The sequence below is a fragment of the Microcebus murinus genome, chromosome 4, assembly GCF_040939455.1.
Source record: "Microcebus murinus isolate Inina chromosome 4, M.murinus_Inina_mat1.0, whole genome shotgun sequence".
In the NCBI taxonomy this organism is placed as follows: Eukaryota; Metazoa; Chordata; class Mammalia; order Primates; family Cheirogaleidae; genus Microcebus; species Microcebus murinus.
In genome coordinates, this window is record NC_134107.1 from 23,990,840 (window position 1) to 24,013,840 (window position 23,001).

The 23,001-nt window shown below is 35.5% G+C and overlaps 1 protein-coding gene across 1 annotated transcript in view; it reads right to left on the reverse strand.

Annotated features, from left to right (window-relative positions):
• Nucleotides 1–23,001, reverse strand: part of HSD17B12 (hydroxysteroid 17-beta dehydrogenase 12) — a 153,669-nt gene that overhangs the window by 26,439 nt on the left and 104,229 nt on the right. The window contains exons 5-6 of the mRNA XM_012790569.2: nt 16,175–16,239; nt 15,200–15,244 (exon numbers count right to left, since the gene is read on the reverse strand). Coding sequence (XP_012646023.1) covers nt 15,200–15,244; nt 16,175–16,239 — 110 coding nt within the window. The remainder of the gene's footprint in view (nt 1–15,199; nt 15,245–16,174; nt 16,240–23,001) is intronic.

Sequence of the window (23,001 nt, forward strand, 5' to 3'; positions counted from 1 at the left end):
TTTTTTATTTTTTTATTTTTTTTTTTAAGATTCCATGTCTAAGCTTATAAATGTATCTTATCATTCATTTGTCTTGCTGGTCTAGCTAGTTTGAGTAAAACTCATCCTTAAAGAGAGTTAAGGTTATCTATGATCTCTAGTAACCAACAACGAAAAAGTAACACCTATATTTTTTAAGGACTTCATAATTATTTACTAAATACACATAATGAGACAGGCTACTTCTAAACTCTGCTTTGAGATATTAACCAAGAAAAGTCCAAAAGTCCAATGGGCTTACTCAAGATCACATTATAGTTAAGTACTGAGGTTGGAACATGAATTTCTGACTCCTAGATATCATCAGTTCTCTAAGAAACAGATGCTGTTTTGGAATAATAAGGTTTGAATGCATTCCAAGCATAGAAATTTTAATCTTTCTATCTTGAATATTACTATTTATTAAATAAAATAGACAGTATGCTGATGAGAAGAGGATTTTTTTTCCTGGAAATATTTTGAAAAAAGAAAATGCCATCCAGACTTTACAAAGGTAAACTTTGCCATGTGGACATCCAATCCAGATGTCAACTCCAGAGCTGTCACGTTGTTTTCAGTAAAAACATGAGTTCAAGCTGACACTGCATCATAAAAGATAGGCTGACACACTGCCAACTTCGAAACAAAGAAGTGTCTTCAACGTGTAGGGGAATCATTTCAACAGAAGTATCTGGATTTGGCCCAGCCCAGATAAAAAAAAGAGAAACCATAAGAGAGAGTCTGGCTTAAAGCATTCCATATCACCTTCCTTCTTACATACAAGTGTGTGTGTTTTCCATATTAAACTCACCTTCATGGAGCAATGGGGCAGAAATTGACAATTGTCCTCCAATATTCCTTCCTTCCTTCCTTCATACATAGTAGTTGATTTTCAATTGGACACAAGGCCTCTTCTCCACCCTCAGTGCCCTCCATAAAAACCACATTTTCTATGACCTATCATGCAGTTGCATGTAGCTTGATGACCACATTCTATCTAATAAGATGTGAAGAGAAGTAATACATATGCAACTTCTTGGTCATAACCTAAAAAAGGGAAACAATCTATGTTTTCTCCTTCACCTTTTCTTCTTCTTGGTAGCTAGAATGTGGATGTGATGGAAGGAGCCAAACCAGCCATCTTAGAACCCAAGATGAAAGCCATGTACAAATGGTGGCAGAAAAGTGAGATGAAGAGAGGCAGGATCCCTAATGACTGCAGGGCTATGATACCAGACCTTGATTACATACCAAGCTTTTTATCTGAGAAAGAAATAAATTTCTATTTTGGTTAATCCACTATTGGGTCTCCGTTACAGAAGCTAAACCAATATTCTAACTAATATGATTGACCATTTGTGTTGATAAAGACTGACCAACTTAATAATTTTAAAACTTAAAAAAAAAAAAAAAAGAAAATCCTCAAAGCAAACTCAATCAGAAATTATGCCCACAGTCCAAATAACCTCAATATTTTATTGTTTTTACAACATGGTCCTAATCTTTCTTCCTTCTAGGTTTGCTTGACCCAATTCAAACGATGGCCACTGGTTTCTTTTTTTTTTTCCAATTAATTAATTTTTTTCAGCATATTATGGGGGTACAAATGTTAAGGTTACGTATATTGCCCTTGAGTCAGAGCTTCAAGCGTGTCTAACCCCCAGTTGGCGCTCATCACACTCATTATGTATGTATATACCAATCCCCTCCCCCCCCACCTGCCCGACATGTGATAAATGTTATTCCTATATGTCCACTTAGGTGTTGATCAGTTAATACCAACTTGATGGTGAGTACATGTGGTACTGATTTTTCCATTCTTGGGATACTTCACTTAACAGAATGGGTTCCAGTTCTATCCAGGAAAATACAAGAGGTGCTATATCATCATTGTTTCTTATAGCTGAATAGTACTCCATGGTATACATATATCACATTTTATTAATCCAATGTATTGGATTAATCTATTAATCTAATGTATTGATGGCACTTTGGCTGTTTCCACATCTTTGCAATTGTGAATTGTGCTGCTATAAACATGAGTGCAGGGGCCACTGGGTTTCAAACCCAACTTTAAGAACCAAGTCAAAGAAAAAGCTGATTTCAGAGTTTATCCTTTCAACAGTCACCTTTTCTCTTCTTAAATTAAATAATAACTCTTGAAATTTGCTCACACATTTCCTAAGATTTCTCTTTTCATAAAAGCACACAGTAATTGTTCAACACATAGCTATTGGATGTTTAAGGTAAGCGTGGTATGTAGTCAGGGCAAAGTTCTATTATACTTACTAGTGGTATGACCTTGAGTTAGTTCTTTATCCTCCTCCATACAATCCTTATGTATTAAATGAAGAAAGTGTCTATATTACAGGTCATTATATTCTAAATCTCAAGCGTAGTAATATACATAATGGAGCTAGCACAGAGCACATCACAGAGAAGCTTCTGAAGGGAAATCAGTGCCCCTTACGGCCAGCCTGCACTATCCTTTTAGGATGTAGCAGCACTAAGTATCTAGGCCTACCTTTCAGCATGGTCTGCCCAAGACAGTGTAGAGCCAAAAACAATGACACATTTTGAGGTCACCTAGTTTGATTCACCACATGAAGTTTCTGGACAGTTCCATCAATATTTTTAAATGCCTCAGTTAAGATCTTCTTGGGGTAATAAAATTGTTCTATTATAAAATTGGACTATAATGATTGAATAACTATAAATTTACTTAAAAATCATTGAATTGTACACTTAAAACAAATGAACTTTATAATATGTAAATTAATCCTCAATAAAGCCATTTAAAAATACCTGAATAATCATATGGATAAGAATTAAAGAACCAGAATCATAAAATACATTTGATGTCACTTCTATCAAACCCCAGAGATAAAAGAGCACTCAAAATGCTCTATAAGGCCGGGCGTGGTGGCTCACGCCTGTAATCCTAGCACTTTGGGAGGCCGAGGCGGGTGGATTGCTCAAGGTCAGGAGTTAGAAACCAGCCTGAGCGAGACCCCGTCTCTACCAAAAATAGAAATAAATTAATTGACCAACTAAAAATATATATACAAAAAAAAAAATTAGCCGGGCATGGTGGCTCATGCCTGTAGTCCCAGCTACTCGGGAGGCTGAGGCAGTAGGATCGCTGAGTCCCGGAGATTGAGGTTGCTGTGAGCCAGGCTGACGCCACGGCACTCACTCTAGCCTGGGCAACAAAGTGAGACTCTGTCTCAAAAAAAAAAAAAAAATGCTCTATGCTTTATGCTTTATTGCTTGGAGTAACATGCTGTAATAAAGAGTCATTCTTCTATTTGGTTGAGGCCAGGTTATCAGCCAGAACCTGGGAGGGTGGTAAGAGCATACCATCTAGAACAGATAAACAAATAAATTATTACAAGACAATGCTATGTGTGAAAAAGAGGACTCTGATGCTTAGGAGAAAGCCCATTTATGTCTGGGGAGTCAGGTAGAGCTTCACAGATTATGTTTCAGTTAAGTTCTAAAAGAATAAATAAAAGTTTACTTGGAAGAAAAGAAATCCCAGTAGAAGAAATAGAATGCAAAAAGGCAAACAGCTGTGAGAAACTGCAATGTATGCTATAGAATTGATGCATTTTTAAAAACTTTGTTGGAAGAATGAGTTAAACATACAGAGAAGTAAAAAGTATATGCATCCTGTTACATATGTCATGGAACGTGCATTTGCATATAGTACTACATCATGGACAGCTTCCCACGCTAGTACAAACAGATGTACATCGGGCATGTTAACAGTGGTAGGGTATTTTATTGTAAAGAATAGATTATATGAATTAACATATAATTGTTATATGTTATATATGTTAATTGTTATATAATTGAAAATTTTTTTATTTAATATATTTCATCAGGGGATCATAATGTATTACAAAGAGGTCCCCAAGCATTTTGTGAAGAGGAGCTATTATTCAGTTCCTCAAAGCCCTGAGATCACCAGAAACAGAATGAGGAAAGAGACTGGTAATAAAAATGTCCTTACTAAGGTGCATGTGTGTGTGTGTGTGTGTGTGTGTGCGCGCGCGCACATGAACTTGTATTAAGGAAATGAGATTTGTTAACTGCAGCTAAGTGGAGTCCAGAGGGGTAGCCACTGCCCATTGAGCTCTCCTAAATAGGTTCTCTTAAATTTTTAGTTGAAATATTGAAGAAACACAAATGCACATATAGGGAGCTAGTTTTTCCCTTTCACCATGTGCATGTTATATATTAAATGTCTCCTTTCTGAATGGTAAAAATTATCCAGACAATGATCAGAGATCAAAGGAAACTCCATAAAATATAATCATACTTATAAAATTATATCATTAGCATGTTAAGTATTAAATGTTTTCTTGATGGCCTTTTATATATGGACATGTTCAAAATATATTCTTTATACATGTGACTTAAAACTCAAGAATTTTCAACAACATAACACAAGGGAAGAAACACTACCTTCAGATGTCTAGCTACTTAAAAGACCAGAAATACTTGTTGAATACTCAACAACCAAATGATCCATCAGCAAAGACATAAGCTTCTCATGTAAAAGTTAAATTCTTTCTCACAGCTCATTGATTTCCCCTTTTAAATTCTGACTCTAAATTATTTCTCCTTGTCATAAAATGTAACATTTTTTAATCTGTCACATATTAACAATGAAAAGCCTGAGAAAAGTTAATCTGAAATCTGCACACTTTTATAAAATTGATTGTCTTCACTTATATTGAAATTATCATTCCTTCTAATCAGATTATAAGTCACAATAAATTCAATTTCAAGCTTTCTTTGCTTGGGTATATATATATATATATATATACTGTTCTTAATATTCTATGCATAAGTAGAGGCTTCATTATGTTCATATCAAATTAAATTTTCTTTAACACCAAATTTTACATAGGATATTTTAACTAAGCTATTAGTAGTCTCATTTGTATGCATCAATTGGTATCTTGATATCTGGTTATTTATACCAATATACCAAGCATTTCTGTGAAATCTCACAGAATCTATCTGAACTCTATTTCACAGCTCACAAGCTGTTTCTGGAGTTAACTCAATGCTAATTTTAGACCAGCCGCAGGTGATAATTGCTATACCAGGAAATTTTTTGTTCCTTTTAACATAATTATAAAATAAGGCTACCATAACTTGTAAGTTCAGTGGTTAGGAATATTAGACTAGTGATAAATATTATTTCTAGACTAGTTTTCTTCCATATTGAGATTATTTCCAAAAGTATACAATAATAATTCTTTCCTAAAATGTAGATAAAAGTTGCCGGAATATTACTTCTACAACAATGGGAAAAGTGTTTCTTATATATATATTTATACATATGTGTACGTGTGTATTTTTTTTTAGTGACAGTTTCACTAATCCTCACCATAAAAAAGTCCTAGATGCCTAAAGTCTAAGGAGGACAGGTCAATATATATGTCATATCACACTTAGATACTATGTTACTTTATATGCAAGCTAGCCATAAAGTATACAAATATATAAAGATTTAAAAAAAAGGCTTGATGACAGCTAAATTTAGAATTATTCCAGGGGATACCACATATTCAATTTCAAGAGTGAAATATCTACTGGCATTTACTGGTACCGCTATGTATATTCTGGTTGGGAAACAAATAAGATGCTCATTTAGCTCATGCAAAATCAAAATTAGCATTAATAGAGCATTTAGTTGAGATACATAACTCAAAAATACATTGGCTGGCCTAGAAAATCCTTGAAAATGTTACATTAAAATGTAACCATCTGTGGGTAGGATTAAAAACGATTTATTTTCTTCTTAGTGTTCACATATATTTCTCATATTTTTGGCAACAATCTCGCATTGCTTTTATAATTAGAAAAGCTTCCATAATCTTATTTCTACCAAAAAAAAAAAAACCTAATGTGAGTATAATTTTTTCTCTTTTACCTCTGATGCATCAGTATTTAATAGTTTGTAGAAAGAACTTTATTTTATACCCAGGAATCAATGTAGATTCTCCCACTCATTAGTTTAGTATAAAAATGATCTATACTAAAACAAGCAAGTTATTTTTGTATCGTGTAAGCTCTGACGCTTGGTCATTTTTTGGAAAGAACAGTACAAAGAAAACGTTACTACATAGTGTTTGAAAAGATAACCAAATGCAAATGAAAAGATTACATTAAAATTCAAGATTCTTTGATAAAATAACAAATATCAATATTATCACCTGTATCACCATTTTATATAAGTAAAGAATAAAGTATAACAACTTGCCCTAAAATCCAGGCGAAGCCCCAACAACACAGGCTATTCATACATGGAATTGGAACACTACAGTCTACGGTCATACCACCCTGAACGCGCCCAATCTCGTCTGATCACGGAAGCTAAGCAGGGTCGGGCCTGGTTAGTACTTGGATGGGAAAATTGGAACACTACAAATAGCCATTTTGCCTACCTCTGCCCTGCCTCTATCCCAAAGAAACCTGCTTACAGTAAACAGGATCTGAATTCAAGTAACTGAAAATGAACCCACACAACTTAGAAGGAAACAATTCCTTAAATGCAAATATCTTAAGCAAGTTTTCAACCGTAATCATTAGCAATACTTTTTGAAAAATCATAGTACAACCGTGAAAAGAATTACAGAAAGCATCATTATACAATGTCTATTTTGCAGAAATTATTATAGATGGTAACTCCATTGGAAGTCATACTAGAATGACACAGCACACATTTCCTGTGGCAAACTGTATAATTTGAGCTCTGTGGTAGTGAGAACACAACTTAATTAGGAATTCTTAGAATTTCACCTGTATAGCTAACAGAATATTTAGTGCACAGAGGGTGGAAAGCTTAATTAGATAAAGTTTTTAGAGTGGTTTGAGATTTCCAATTATTATTTATTTTCCTTTCTATTAATGTTAAGTCTTTGTGGAAGTTAGCAGTCCTCCTAGCCATTTTCCCCACCCGTATTACTCAACCTAAAATTCAACCCCATACCACAAAAAAATAGTTTTTCCTTTTGTAATAAATTCTGGCTTGCTCTACATGGAAATAATTTAACAAAAGAAAAAGAAAAGAATTTCTAGAACAGATTAATAATAATGAAACTAAAGCCAAAATTTAGAAACTCTAAACAAAAATTTAAAAAAATAAAGCATATACCATTACATGCTGTTTTTCCAAGTTTAACATACTAAGTAATAGCTTAGCTTACAGTACTTAAATTTTTCCAAAATAAGCTGATTTCTCAAAAATGACTGGTATGGGGAGAAAATAATCCCTAAAGTTCCCAAAGAGATTTTTATATTTTCACCCATATATAAGGCATTTCTCCTCTAAACTAGCTTCACTTTGAGCTGGAAAGAATCTTAAAACCAATCTATAACTATTTTCCTCATTTTGTAAAGAAGAAAACGGTGGAAAGAGGGGCTGTCATGCAGTTTGGCAAAACCATCATCTTGTAGTTATGTCTGAAGCAGCCTGTTTATTATGAGACTCTAAGGGCTAAATCTACCCAATAAATTGGAAATTTTTAAGAGCATAATGATAGCTGATTTCAAAATGGATTAAAAGATTTTAGACATTAACTTGGAATGTCTTCATCTAGAAAAGCCCTGGGTGGGGATCACCAGTGAGGATCAGACTCTTCTTCCCACGATTTATTAATTTTCTAATTCTGTTAACTTAAATTCTTGGGGCAGGGTGCTGGGATGCATTCTTAGCATAATCCCTCAATTAAATACAACTATTTTAACAGATTGCTGAGGAGAGATTATGCTCATGGATTTCCAAATTAATAAAGGGCTCCCCCTACTGGTACCATGTCACATGCCAGAGGCAAACCCATATTAAAAAAAGAAAATAAATGTTTCCGTGCTTTTCATCCACCTGTTTCTCCATTCAAACATTTATCATCTACTCCAAGTCACGGCATTAGGTACTTCTGGCTAAGTGAGGTAGTATTAGTAAAAAAAATAGCTTTTCAAAAGCATGCAAAGGGCTTCATACTCTGATTCTGACTTCAGAGAATCATAGGGGTTGAAGATACTATAGTCTGCATGTTTGTGGTTCTCCCTCCAATCATATGCTGAAATCCAATGCCCAATGCAATGGTACTAAGAGGTGGGGCATTTAGAAGATGATTAAATCACAAAGGCTCCACCCTCATGAATAGGATTATTGATCTTAAAAAAGAGTTGGCTCAAAAGATCTTGCTTGCCCCTTCTGCCATGAGACAACGCAGCAAGAAGGTGCCATCTATGAGGAACAAGGCCTTCACCAAATACCGAATCTGCTGAAGCATTGATCTTGTACTTCTCAGCCTCCAGAACTGTGAGAAATAAGTTTCTGTTCTTCATAAGCTACCCAGTATTTTGTTACAGCAGCCCAAACAGACCAAGAAGAAATTGATCTAGTCAATGCCATTCTAATCCCTCACCTTTGCCAAGCAGTTTAAGTAGACTGAATACCTGGAGCCCCCTGGAACAGGGAGACTCTAACTCAAATGCCTAAAAGGGCCAGGCAGGGAATGTAAACTAGGGAGATAAACAAGAGGGCCTAGTGGGAATGTGGTGATCTGGACAGTTGCAGGCCTAACTTCTTATCATATTCAGAAGCTACTCGGCTCTAGTCACTTTTTGCCATGCAGTAGTTCAAGTCTGTGTTACACAATTTTCAGATTTTTCCTAAGAGAAGCTAGAAATCTGGGTGTGAAATTTCCTAATTTTGAAAACTGAGCCAACCAGAATATGTCGATAGGCCCACCTGGCCAACAGACCATTGCTTTGCAACCTCTGACCCAGAATCAGAAAGGGAACTTACCTGCCCATTCCACTTTTGGCAGATCCAAAGATTAGGAAGTTCTCACAATTTTCTTCAGTGTATAAATCAATTGAGCCAAGTTCAACCTTCTAGGGCCACATATAATCAGTGTGATCCTTATTCCCAAAGAACTTGAATTTTCAGTTTTTAAGATTCATTCATTTCTTCAAAAAACATTTGTTGTACACCTGACATGTGAGCCCCAGGGCTAGGATAAAGCAGGAAAGGAAAAGGACATGGTACTAACCCTCATAGTGCTTACAATCTGTAGAGAGGCTCGAAAGTGAAAAAGTGACTCAATCTGACAGAGACTGTAAACTAAAATAGAAATGCTCAGTGAAGGGAAGACAGGCAGTGTGCATTGGAACCGCATGAATGAGAGACCTAATCCAGTCTGGAGGGGTCATGAAGGCTCCCTACCCAGCCCCACCCCTAATAAAACATGGTTTCAAGTCTCCACCTTGGATGAATATCTGATTAAGGAAGAACTAAATTACAACTGCCTGCTTGAGATTCCTCTTCCCCATGCCCCCATAAAGAGAACAAAACTCAATGGTATTTCGCTATAAGTGGAGGTTGTTAAAACATTTTACTTTGGGCCACACCCCCAACCATTTCCTTCTCGGTGCTAAGGAAGTTAATAAGGAAGGTCAAAACACCCCCACTATTTGTCCGAAAGGCCAGGATACCTAAGAGGTACAGCCTAAGCTGTACCTAAGAGGTACAGCTGTAGGCAGGGCCATTCTCTAGCTTCTAGCTTATTCACCAAACCCAGCAACAGCTTCAGAGTTCAGTATTATTTGCAGGCATGGTTTTCCAACCTTTACGTAGGGGCTGCAGGCAGCTCAGCTAATATGGTTTGGGCAGTGCTGAAAGGAAAAGAAGTAAAGAAGAGTTCATGGTCTCTTGAGGTCCAAAAATTATGATTAAAGGAATCAAAGAACAGCCTGGCCCAGAGAAGGGAGGCAAACCCAAATTTGCTAGGTGTTAAAACAAGTGACTGAGAATCAGAAAAAAACAGTACAAACAAGATCTATTTTAGAACTTGTCTTTGGATTGATGTGAAAATCAGTATACAACCGTTTGAAATTAGACCTATATTTGCCTGCTTCTGGAATTGTGGTACTTCTCCAATTTTCCATGATTTCCCTAATAGTAATCAATAGCAGTTCAAGAATTTCATTTGCAAACTCTCTGTTTTGGGATAGAAACACCTCTAGGCATAAAACTGGAACTGTTTTAGAAAAGTGTGCTTTAATACCTTGAGGTTTGTCTCTAAACTCCACCATTTCTGGAGTGAAGGTCATCACTTTTGATGAAAAATAAGACTTAGATTTTAGTCACAGAGAATCGGTAATCATAAGAAGAAAACCCTATCTATAAGGATTTCTCTTAAAGTTGAGACTGATCTACCTGCCATATTGATCACCTAAAAAGAATTTCTACACCACTTAACTTCTCTACAGGGAACAAGAACAAGACTAAATTTATTCCTGAAGGATTTGAGAGCAAAACTGCAAAAGCAGGCAACACGGCTTCCAAACATCCCTGGTAAAGGGAAAGCCCAGTTAAGTAAGCCACTGAGAGAAAGAAATAAACCCAAAACATTGGGTAAGATTAAAAAGTGAAACAATCAAATGGAACTGGAGAGCTAAATGGCCTAGAAGAGCTGTTTATGATTAAACATCAGGGCTAGGCCAGGTATGGTGGCTCACACCTGTAATCCTAGCACTCTGGGAGGCAAAGGCAGGAGGATTGCTTGAGCTCAGGGGTTGTAGACCATTTTGAGCAAGAGTGAGTCCCCATCTCCACCAAAAATGGAAAAAAAAAACAACAAAAAAAAACCCAGCCAGGTATTGTGGTATATGCCTGTAGTCCCAGATACCTGGGAGGCTGAGGCAGGAGGATCTCTCTCGAACCCAAGCGTTTGAGTTACAGTGAGCTACGATGAAGCCACTGCACTCTACTCAGGGTGACAGAATGAAACTCTGTCTCAACTACAACAACAAAAAGACAAGGAAACTGAACAACCCTCCTCACAACCACCACCGCCCCAATTAAAAAAAAAAAAAAAGGAAAACTATTTCTCAACATTTAAGAACCAAATGGAAAATGTTTATGTTTCTCTCTGTCTCATCATATGTCCATGTATATATGATTATAAACTATTTGTTAAATGTACATAGAGAAGTGACTGGAGAGGAACACATTAACAGAAAACATCAGGGCTATTCTAATTAATATTTCTTCCTCAATATTCCTCTGGACCATATAACCACCACTTCATCTGGCAATGACCTGTAATTCCTTTGGTCTCAGGATATTTCACTTTTATCATTCTTCTACTGAAATGTGGGACTTATATGATTTTTATAATCATCTGACCTACTAATCCAGGACAGGAATACGTGCGCCTGAAGGAATGTAAAGGCAGGCCATTCAATGTTCAAGGCACAACACAGAAGCAGGGGCCCTACCCAGCAAACATCTCCAAATTAGGGGCACAAGCCCAAACCTTCAAGGGCAAGCTGATTTTACCAGTCTCTCCTTCACCTGTTATTCCCTATCATGTGGCTTGGTGAGAAGATAAAACTTGGACCAGCGTTGATGGTGAGAAGAGGTCTTTTGTATATAAGACTTTTTCAGTGAATTAATTATGGCATTGGGCTGCAGACATCCATACCCTAGGTTCTCCTGATGTCCAGCTACCATAAAACCTTCTAAGATTTGGTAGCCAGACCAGTTTTCATCTTTTTTAAAGTTACCCTAAGGCTCCAAACAGCTATTGCTACTGAAAATGTGGTCCTGGCCCTGGGAACGTAACACAGTCAACTAAAAAACAACAGGCACAATTCATCCAAATATACTACAGGGCAAATCACAGCAGCACCAAAGAGCCCTAAACCTGGAAAGTCACACACAAACGGTAGAGCACCTTTCACTCAGTATAAATAAGATAAACACATATACCATAAAACACATATTGCCATGTCACTCTCTTCCTAGAACAGCCTTTCTACAACATAGACTGGATCACACCTTACTTCTACTTGAAGGTTTTCTATGGCTCCCCATCCTTCGGAGCCCAGCACTCAAGATCCTATACAATCATGCCTTAACTTCCTCTTCTTGCCTGCTGGTTAGTCACTACACATTGTTTGCCCCCACTACTCCACTCAAACCATTTTCTTTTTCTTCTTTTTTTTTTTGAGACAGTCTTGCTCTGTTGCCTGTGTTAGAGTGCTGTGGCGTCAGGCTAGCTCACAGCAACCTCAAACTCCTGGGCTCAAGCAATCCTTCTGCCTCAACCTCCTGAGTAGCTGGGACTACAGGCATGCGCCACCATGCCCGGCTAATTTTTTCTATATTATTTTTAGTTGTCCAGCTAATTTCTTTCTATTTTTAGTAGAGACGGGGTCTCACTCTTGTTCGGGCTGGTCTTGAACTCCTGACCTCAAGCAATCCTCCCACCTCAGCTTCCCAGAGTGCTAGGATTACAGGCATGAGCCACCACACCTGGCCCACTCAAACCATTTTCATAGCTAAATGGTCACTAGCAAACTGTGTTCAGAGATGACAACTACATTGATCCTGCCTATAGTACAACAAAAACTAATCGGCTATCTTCCAGATGGTGTTACTTCCATGATCTATTTATTCTCTAAATGAATTGTTTTTCCATCAAGAGTGCACATCACAAAGGTACAAGAAAATTCAGTTTCATATTAAAGAAAAATTAAGAGATGATTATTTGGCTTAATGAACAAATATTTTAAATAGCAATCTCCCTTAATACTTTAAAAATGCGATTTAGTTTGGAAGAAAAAAAGCTTACGTACAAAAATTTGAAGCACATATCCAGTTCTCCTGCCAATGATACTTCCTATCAATATGGCTCACAAGTGTTTAATAAATTACCGCTTCTCCACTAACTCATTTCATAGGAACACATGCATATGACAACGTGAAAAAAGAAAGAAGAGGAGGAAGAATGAAGACGTGGGAGAAGCACTTTATAATTTGTCAAGATATTAGGAATGATATCTCATTTTTGTTTCATCATTTTTTTAAAAAAAACTGAAAGATACTCTGTGGTGCTTTTGGATTTCTGCTGTTTTATCCACACCTTCCCTTTTGCACTATTTGGTCTTTAGGCAGGGGCAGGATGTGAGGGCCACTGCACATGCTGATCTGTGCTCAGATGCTGCTTGAAGGGTGCCGGCTGCGACCATGGAGCACAGCAGGCTGACCGATTCTCACAGATTAAGGGCAGGACCGTGGCCTTTCATCATTAGTATTCTGCAGACTGCCAACCAAAAATGCATGTTCGAGGAGACAGAGGGGGCCAGTGTTTTACACTATAAGAGTGAAAAAAAAAAAAAAAAACCCACAAAAGTGCAGACAAGCAGGAGGTTATAAGAGAAAATAAGAGTAAAAACCTTATATAGTTTTTCTGACATAAGAATTAAAATTATCAGGAGACTAATTTTAGCTAATATTAATAATCCTATAAAACAAAATTGAAACACTTGAACACATTTTATCATTAACTCAGTATATTATGAAACACATGCACATTGATTTAACACTCATTAGTTTCAAGCATTTGGCCAAATGTACCAGCAAAGATATATCAAAATAACAGTACATATCGGTCATTTCAAAAGGTAAAAATCACAAAATATTTGTAGGCTAGAAGTGATATTAATTTTGATCAAAAAAACTTTGCTTGCTAAAAAAGTCATAGTTGCAAATGTTTGCAAAAAATGTTTACCAGTCCTGAGTTTAACAACAACATTTTGGGAGCCCTTACTATATGATCTGGGCACTATTCTAAGAGTTTTATACACGTTACTTTGTTTAATGCCTCACAAATCTGTGAGGCAAAGAGAATTATCCTCAATTAACAGATGAAAAACTAAAGTGCATAGGTTAAGTAATTTTCCCAAGGTCCAATATAACTAGTAAATGGTAAAGTTATTTAATTAACTTGAAGCCTTATACGGATTATTAAAGAATAATTGCATTTATATCAATATGCTAAGAAAATGCTTTTCAAACTAGACAGATATATTCATATTAACCATGTTTTAAAAGCATCAATGTTGTGCATGTGGGTCTTGCTGCACGGTTCCACTTGTAACTCATTTACCTCACTTAAACTGAATCTTCCATGACAAAAAAAACTTGGTTAATACAACAAAGGAAAAGATACAGTGGGAGTGATTATTTGTTTTACAAAATTGTCATTTAGTTCACTTAAAGTGCCTTTAAATAGCAAGCTACCAAGTGTTATTTGCCTCCTAAAATTGAATTAACATTTTTAAACCACATATATGTCACACAGGCATATGTGTATGCATAGCGATACACGAAAAATCGGGCAAGGCATAAGGCTGTGTTCTTGGATTTGAAATAAACATGTAAGGGTTATTTATAGTTTCTCTCAGGACATGAAAACACAAGGAAAATTTTTCTTTAAACATTCACAATAGAGAAAAAGACCATAATGCCATAAGGTGAAAATTAATAATTAAGTTCTTATTTATATTTATCTGGTCAATTCTAACAGTTTTGAGTTAAACATTTTTTGATTTCCTTAAATAAATGAGTATATATGAGTAATTGAAAATGGATCTAGCTTTCTATAGGTATGTTCAATTTAAAGTATCTGACACTACCCATGGGAATTCTGTCTCAGGCAATATTTTTCACTGCTCTGGTATGTATAATCAAGGTATGGTATCTTTTTGTAGTTACTGTTAAAATATAAGGAAAAATAGTGTTAAGATGCTCATGTTTGCTGTGTATTCTTTCTATTGGCAGATAGTGACTGTGTTGGCTTTTGTTGTCATATAAAGTTATGCAGCTATAAAGCATGTTTATCAACCAGCAACTAGACTAGTTATTATGTGTGGCTTACAAAAATCACCCTTGTTACTTTATAGTCCCATAGTCCCCATACAATGCTTTACCACAACATTTACCAACTCAAATGTATCACAGAGGAGACAAAATGGAAATAATTTATCAGCGATGAATAGCATGTGGATGAAATCTTTGTAAAAATCAATCTCCAGCCTAAGTTGGTTTTTGTAGTCCCTGTGCCTACCATAGTGTTCATATATGGAAGGCATTTAATAACCGTTCAGTTTTAAAAAGCAAAATAATACAGACACCTGTTTGGTGTTCAGTTCTTTCTATTTTCTGAGGACATAAGTAAATAGGCCACTGGAATACATACATACATCTAAACAAGAGTAGACTGAAGTGGACAAGTTGATTATGTCAGTGTTTTTAAATAGAAAGAACCAAAAAAGGATAGCATATTTATAAGAAGCTGCTTACCTTACAAACTGAAAGAATATTAACATTTATCAGTTTCTTGATGGTCTGTAAAAAAATTAATAATTTTATATAGATTTCATCACAAAAGTGACAATATTACATACTTAAATAATCTAGAGATGCATTGAAAGTCTCCCCAGATATTACAGAGACTTTGCAAAATGACAAGAGTTGAGGTGGAGAGAGGCAGATTTTATTTTACTTTCAGTATTACAGCATTTTTCTAATAAAAGTAAATATGCAAAACCCAAGGTATATGTGTAGCTTACAAAAATCACCCTTGTTACTTTATAGTCCCATATTCCACATACAATGCTTTACCACAACATTTACCAACTCAAATGTATCACAGGTGTATACATTTATAAAACCTGGAAGCAAAAAGATACTTTAAATCTAAAATAAATAGAACACTGCAATTTCCTCTCTGCTAATATGGAGAATAGAAATTCTTGAACCTAAGATTTTCTATAATTTAAAAAAAATTACATAGTCCTTCAACGATATACTTTTCTAGTTGATAGTAAAAGATTATGCACGTGGCAACGATGTAGCTTTCATTTTGGTAGAGCTGGTTTACCTGAATGAACCACGTTGCTATATACTAACATATCTGCAATTTTTAAATTTATGTTTAGAATCATATTAAAGTAGAGCTGTTTTGCTATAATACAAATAAAAATAAGAATAAAACTAAAGCTATTATTGAACCTGAGACTGTATAAATGAGGTTGTAAATATTTTCTCATTCAATCCTTCTAACATCCCTATTTGCCTATTTTATGAACAAGGAAACTGAGAGTAAGTATGGTTAGGATCATCCCCAGGGCTACTCAGGTAGTAAGTAGAAGACTCAAGGTGTGAACTTCAGGCAGTTGGAATTTAGGGCTCATAGTCTGAATCATTATACCATATTGTCTCACTAAGACCTGCATACATTATTTTTGCTACCATAATATACAAAGAAAGACTTACATTGTCCAAGTCAGGAATGTCCAGAAAGTATTCGGGATACTCATATGACATTCCCACGTTGTTCACTGAAATAGAATAAGACCATTAGCTGACTAATATGTGTATATTTGAAAGATTTATTGAAATAATTGCATTAAAGATATTGAGGCTAAAATGATACATACAATTATATAAAATACCATTTATAGCTGGAGTGACCTTTCCCATACCTTTCTATCTAAATCTATCCATCCTTAAAGTCCAGTTCAAATGTCTCTTCTTTCCTTAAGTCTTTCTGTACCTGTCATCCAACCCTGACAAAAGAACTTATACTTGCCTCTCACTTTTCATAGCCTTTTGGGATGTGTGTATTCTACCTCTGTAATAAGGCATTTGTAGATATTACTCTAGATCTTAAATTTTCATAGAGTACTAGAAAGAGCAGAGAGAACTGTAGCATAGGAGCCTTGAAACTTGAGTTCTACTTCTAACTGTTTTCAGAAAATGCGTGAATTGGGATAGGTCATGTACAATAAGCATCTCAGTTTGTTCATCTCTAAAATGAGAACTGACTTAATCATTCGACAAATATTTACTATATACTTTTGGGCAAGACATGCTGGGAACCCAAAAAAAAAAAAGCAGGAAAAAAAAAAAGTTTTGGCATCATAACATATAATCTAGTAGGAAGAGAAAGGCACGCAACAAAAAGAATCACACAATTATTTCACTACAGTGCAGAGTGCCAAGGGAGCCTGTCCCTGAAAAGCCTGCTTTCATCTCGAAGTAAGAAAGAAGGCATCTTTCTGGTGGCCAAGAGAGTGGGTCACACTAAATGTCTTTAATCAACCATCTATCAAAAGTTAGGCTGAGGTGATGTCTTAGTTTTCCTTACACCCCCCTATCTGCAATCACCTAACCTAAGTTTGGGGCTATAAGATAATTGACAAGATATGACTAAATTTATATATAGTTAGGTATGTAACTTTAATACTCAAATATCCTATGGTTTTCCCTAGCCCTGGAAAGACAAAGACAAACCTAGAATAAAGAACATTTGCAGGAATCAAAAAATAAACAAAATATCTTAGAATTTAACTAAATAAATAACTCATGAAATGCATTATCCATCTAGCTATCCATCTACATTTAATTGTCACAACAGCTCTACTAGGTAGTTCCTATTATTATTTCCCTTTTACATATTAGGAAACTGAAGTTCGAAGCAGTTAAATAACTTGCCCAAGGTCATAGAGCAAAGCAGGGCAGGATTCAAACTCAGGAAATTTGACTTAAGAGGCTAGGCTCTTAACTACTACATTAAAGCATTCATATGCCTTCATCTAGTATTCAACTCAGAAAAAGAAAATCAGTAATAATTGAATAATAAACAGAAATCTGATAGCAATGTTTAATAAAATTGTGAAGTATTTTTAAAAAGAGAGGTTTTGGTTGCAAAAAGATAATGAAATTATGATCTGTCTGCTAAGGCTTATAAGGAATTGTGCTAGATAAACCTGATAGTAGTAATAGTAACTTTTGAATAGACTAACAAAATTAATAGTTCAAAGGAACTCAATAAGGGCTCTAAATTTAACTGTAAGCCAGTCACTCGAGGCTGTGAGTCTCAAGATTCTACTTGCAAAATTCGGTCAGGATGCCTTGAACAATACCACTGAAATCTGTCTGACAATATGTAAACAAAGGACAATGCCAAAGCAAACTGTGTTTAAATTAGTACTCATGCTCATCTGAATAGGGATAGTATCAAAACCTAATTAATAACAGCAGGTCCAAATCCATTTTTATTTTATTCAATAGGTTCTCTACCCACCAGGGGTCCTAAGAATCAATACTATAAAAGATCAGTTAATAACTAAGCCAAAACTAGTTGAAGGTTTATGTTCATTTGACTTTGCTTTAACTACTATAGAATTATAAAGGACAAATAACTTATTTAGAGTATAACTAAGAGAAACGGCAACACTCAAAAGACCTGCTAAAATGTTGCATATAAACAAAATATTCTTTTCAAAGTCAGTTTAAGATAACAGAATACTCAAAGAAAGGCTTTGCCAAATTGTAACATTCTTCAGGATTAAACAAACAAACAAACAAAAAATCTGTGACATACAGCAAATTCTATCTCCCTCCACTCTTCCATATCTAGAAAACTTACTTTCTTCAGATTTCTTTCTAGCCCATGGACGTACTAATGCTATATTTTAAAATGCTAAGGAAAATTGAACAGTATAATTATAAATCTTTTAAAGTCCAGAGTTGGTTTTATAAAGACAAAATCTGACTTTTATAAAGACAAAATCTGTCTTTTATAAAGACAAAAACTTCGTAAGCAGCAGCTGACTTTGTAATCTTACCACGTATAAGTACAAAGTCAAGCTAAGAAAGTCCACAAATAACTAAGCAAGCAGCAGTGTTATTCTGGTTAAGGCTGTATTAACAATACAGAGTCTTCAGATCTGTCTCTGCTAATTGAGCAAAGAAAAGCTATCAAAGCTATCTATTCACACAATGGAAATGTGAACATCTATTTAACATAGCTCTATAAGAAAACATGTTCAACTAGAAAGCTTCTGTATAGCTACAGAAACAATCAATAGAGCAAAGAGACAACCTGTTGAATGGGAAAAACATTTGCAAATTATTCATCTGACAAGACACTAATATCCAGAATATCAAGGAATTTAAACAACTCAATAGTAAAAAAATCAAATAATCCCATTAAAAAGTGAGCAAAGGATATGAATAGACAGTTCTCAAAAGAAGGTATACAAATGGCCAACAGGTATATGAAAAAATGCCTAACACATAACTAATCATCAGGAAAATGCAAATCAAAATCACAATGAGATATCATTTTACCCCAGTTAGAGCAGCTATTATCAAAAAGACAAGAAACAACAGATGCTGGCGAGGATGCATAGAAAAGGGAACTCTTATACACTGTTGGTAGAAATGTAAATTAGTATAGCCACTATGGAAAATAGCATGGAGGTTTCTCAAAAAATTAAAAACAGAACTACATACAATCCAGTCACCCCACTACTAGATATTTATCCAAAGGAAAAGAAATCAGTATATCAAAAAGATACATGTACCCACATGTTTATCACAGCACTAGTCACAATAGCTAAGATATGGAATCAACCTAAGTGTCTATTAACAGATGAATGGATAAAGACAATGTGGTATATATATACAACAGAATACTATCTGGCCATAAAAAAGAATAAAATCATATCATTTGCAGCAACATGCATGGAATTGGAGATCATTATGTTAAGTAAAAAAGGCACAGAAGGACAAATATCACATTTTCTCACTCATATGTGGGAGCTAAAAAAACTAGATCTCATGTAGATAGAGGGTAGAATGATAGATACCAGAGGCAGGGAAGGACGTGTGGGAGGTATGAGGGTGGGAGGATGAAGAGAGGTTGGTTATTACAGAGCAATGCGAAAAATTTAAAAAATTTAAAGAGAGGTTGGTTAATGGGTGCACATACACAGTTAGAAGGAATAAGTTCTCATGTTTGATAGCAGAGTAGGGTGACTATAGTTAACAACAATGTATTATATATTTCAAAATAGCTAGAAGGACCTGAAATGTTCCCAACACATAGAAATGATAAGTACTTGAGATGATGATACTCTAATTACACTAACTTGATCATTAAACATTCTGTGCATGTAACAAAATATCACATGTATCCCATAAATATGCATAAATATATCAATAAAAAAAGAAAATGTTAAACACTGAGAACTTTAGACCAAAGAAATAAATGATATCATGTAGAAGGGTTATGCTTTTATAACCAAAAAGTACACACAATAAAACAATGTTACAGCTGGTATAGGCCATTCAGAGCATCATGTCCAATTTTATGAGGGGAAGTATATGCCAAGGTCACACTGGCAATTTGTCCTATACTAGGGATTAGGACTCTTAAATCCCTTCCTGTTTTATTAATTTTATCTTTTGTTTGTGGAATGTATGCTACCCATAATCTCCCCATCATAGGTAATCATTTTAGAGTGCTATTATTATTATTATTATTTTCTTTTGAGACAAAAGTCTTGCTCTGTAACGTGGGCTAGAGGGTCATGGTGTCAGCCTAGCTCACAGCAACCTCAAACTCCTGAGTTCAATCAATCTTCCTGCCTCAGCCTCCCGAGTATAGTAGCTGGGACTACAGGCACTCACTACCACATCCAGCTAATTTTTGCTATTTTTAGTAGAGATGGGGTCTTGCTCTTGTTCAGGCTGGTCTCGAACTCCTGACCTCAAGCAATCCTCCTGCCTCAGTCTCCCAGAGTGCTAGGCTTCAGGCCTGAGCCACCGTGCCCAGCCAAGGATGCTATTATTACTTAAGAGTATAGAGCAAAACAACTGTTGCTCTCAAATAGTTATTTCCATAAACTGCAGAATAGTGCAAATCTTTTGGAAAAGGCAAACCCACTGCAATTTTATTTTGAGACATTAGGTGGCAGCAATAGCCAAACAGCAGGCTTAAAGCCTTCAGGGAACTGCAAAAGGAAGAGAACAGGCTTTGGGTGGGAGTGAAGGATGAAAATACTCCCATTGTAATTAAATCTCATTAAGAACGGGTGAACGCCATGCCATCTCTACATATTACAGGATTCATTATAGGATTCACCAAACAAAACAATGCCACAAGTTGTTCCAACATTACTCAGTTGAAAATCTCCTTTAAATGGTAGCATCTTAAATTAGCATTAAACATGTTTATTAGTGAGTTTGATTGAATTCTTCAAGTGAGGTACCAGAGACAGATTGAAATTTTTTTTTCCAGTGACTTGCAAACCCTTTTGTAACGTCTTTCAGAAAACAAAGAATATCTGTGTAATCGCAGAATTTCTACCAGTATCCCAGTAATCACTGAAGGACCCTAAACAGTAATATAAAATCTTTCCTATTAGTTTCTGACTGGGGTTCTAAGATGGGGAAGAGTACGTGAGAAGGGACAGACAGAGAACAGAGGTGAAGACAGATCAAGAACAAGGACAAGGGAAGTGGAAAAGGAAAGTGGTGGCAGGCAGAGGAGCCATCCTCTTGGAGTTGATCCTGGCAGGGAAGAACTGACAAGGGAAGTGGAAAAGGAAAGTGGTGGCAGGCAGAGGAGCCATCCTCTTGGAGTTGATCCTGGCAGGGAAGAACTGACAGTGAGCTGTGCTTAGCCAGGCTCTCCTCTGCTCCCAACCACAACTTCACAAACACTAATATTGATGTAAGTGCTACATTTTAAAGACTCAGAAAATCCATGGAGTAATTCTTAATGTTTTGTAAATATATATTCTAAATTACATCATGCTACCTTTTAAAAATCATTTCCACAGCTCTACTTAAAAAAACAAAAGAATATACACAAGATTTCTGTTTTTTCTACGTTCATTTGCTGCTGATCACACTGGACTGACTTTGAACCCTCTATCATAACCAGCTGCTCTAGAGATATAATGATGTCATCAGAAAATTAAATTTTCAGTATGTGGGTTGGGCATGACTGAGGAGCAAATAGCAATAAATTACTAGAAACTAAAAATCCATTTGAACAAATACAATAATAACAGATACGGGTAACCCAACACAGACCACCTTCAACCTGCTTCTCTTTCCAGATTGAAGACTTAAGAAATTCATTAATAAAAACTGATTTGAAAAGAATGCTATCATCTCATTATATTTAAAAATAAACTGAATTATTAAAATGTAGGCTTCAGTAATAGTGTATATTCCAAAAGTGGGGGAAACCCCTCCTTTCTTAAATTTTTGTGCTAAAAGGGCACAGATCTCAGAGTCCAACAGACCCAGGGTTCAGTTCTGGCCCCACCACCACTGGCTCCTACAAGAGGCAAATATTTCACTCTGATAAACCTCAGTTTCCTCATTGTCTTTATATATTAAATAGAGACAATTCTTCAAGGATTACATGAAATAATATGCATAAACTCTTTAAAACAGTGCTTGGAACATACTAATACATTAATAAATGGAAGGAGGAAGAAGAGTTGTTATTTTTGTGTGGTCATTTATTCAACAAAAATTTATTGAACTCTTAGTTTGTGCCCAACACAAACCCTGTTTTTAAATATGACCAACACTGAAGTGGAGAGATCCTTCTGAAAGAGCTCTGAGCAGCAGTTAAGCAGAATAGCTGTTTATACTGATTAAATTTCTCCTAATTGCTCCTCTATCCTCTTTATTTCATTCAAGTATATCTGTCTAGTTTTACAGTCTATAGAGAGAGTTTGGAAAGTGATGAAAATTCCTTCTTTGCCTTATTTAACATATTGCTGTAGCTAGCACATGTTCATACTCTGACAGATGATATTTGGAACACCATGTAAAACATTTTGCAAACTTTACAGTTTTCATATACTTGTGAGTAGCAATTTCCAAATAAAAGAGAGTTTACAAAGCTTTAAATTTGGAGTGCCTTTCATCAGAAATTGAAAAATTAAGACTGAGTCAGAAGCAACACAACAGAACATTTCATTTCCACTGTTTAATTATAAATGGCTATGCAATATTCATTACAAAACTAGGTAAGATTTGCCATATATAAAATTAGAAAAGGAGATGAGGAAAGGATGACATGAGGTTGGTAGTTAAATGTTAGCTAATAGGAAGAACATTTATCAATTTCATGACTTATGGTTCTATTTACATTTCTGAAATCACAAAGCTAATTATCCAGTTTTAAGTTAAAGTTTCTGCTTTAATTAATACTATTAGTGGTTTTCTGAGCAAAAAGAAATAAATTTAGATCAAAACTTTTATGCTCGCTTTACAAATCCAATCTC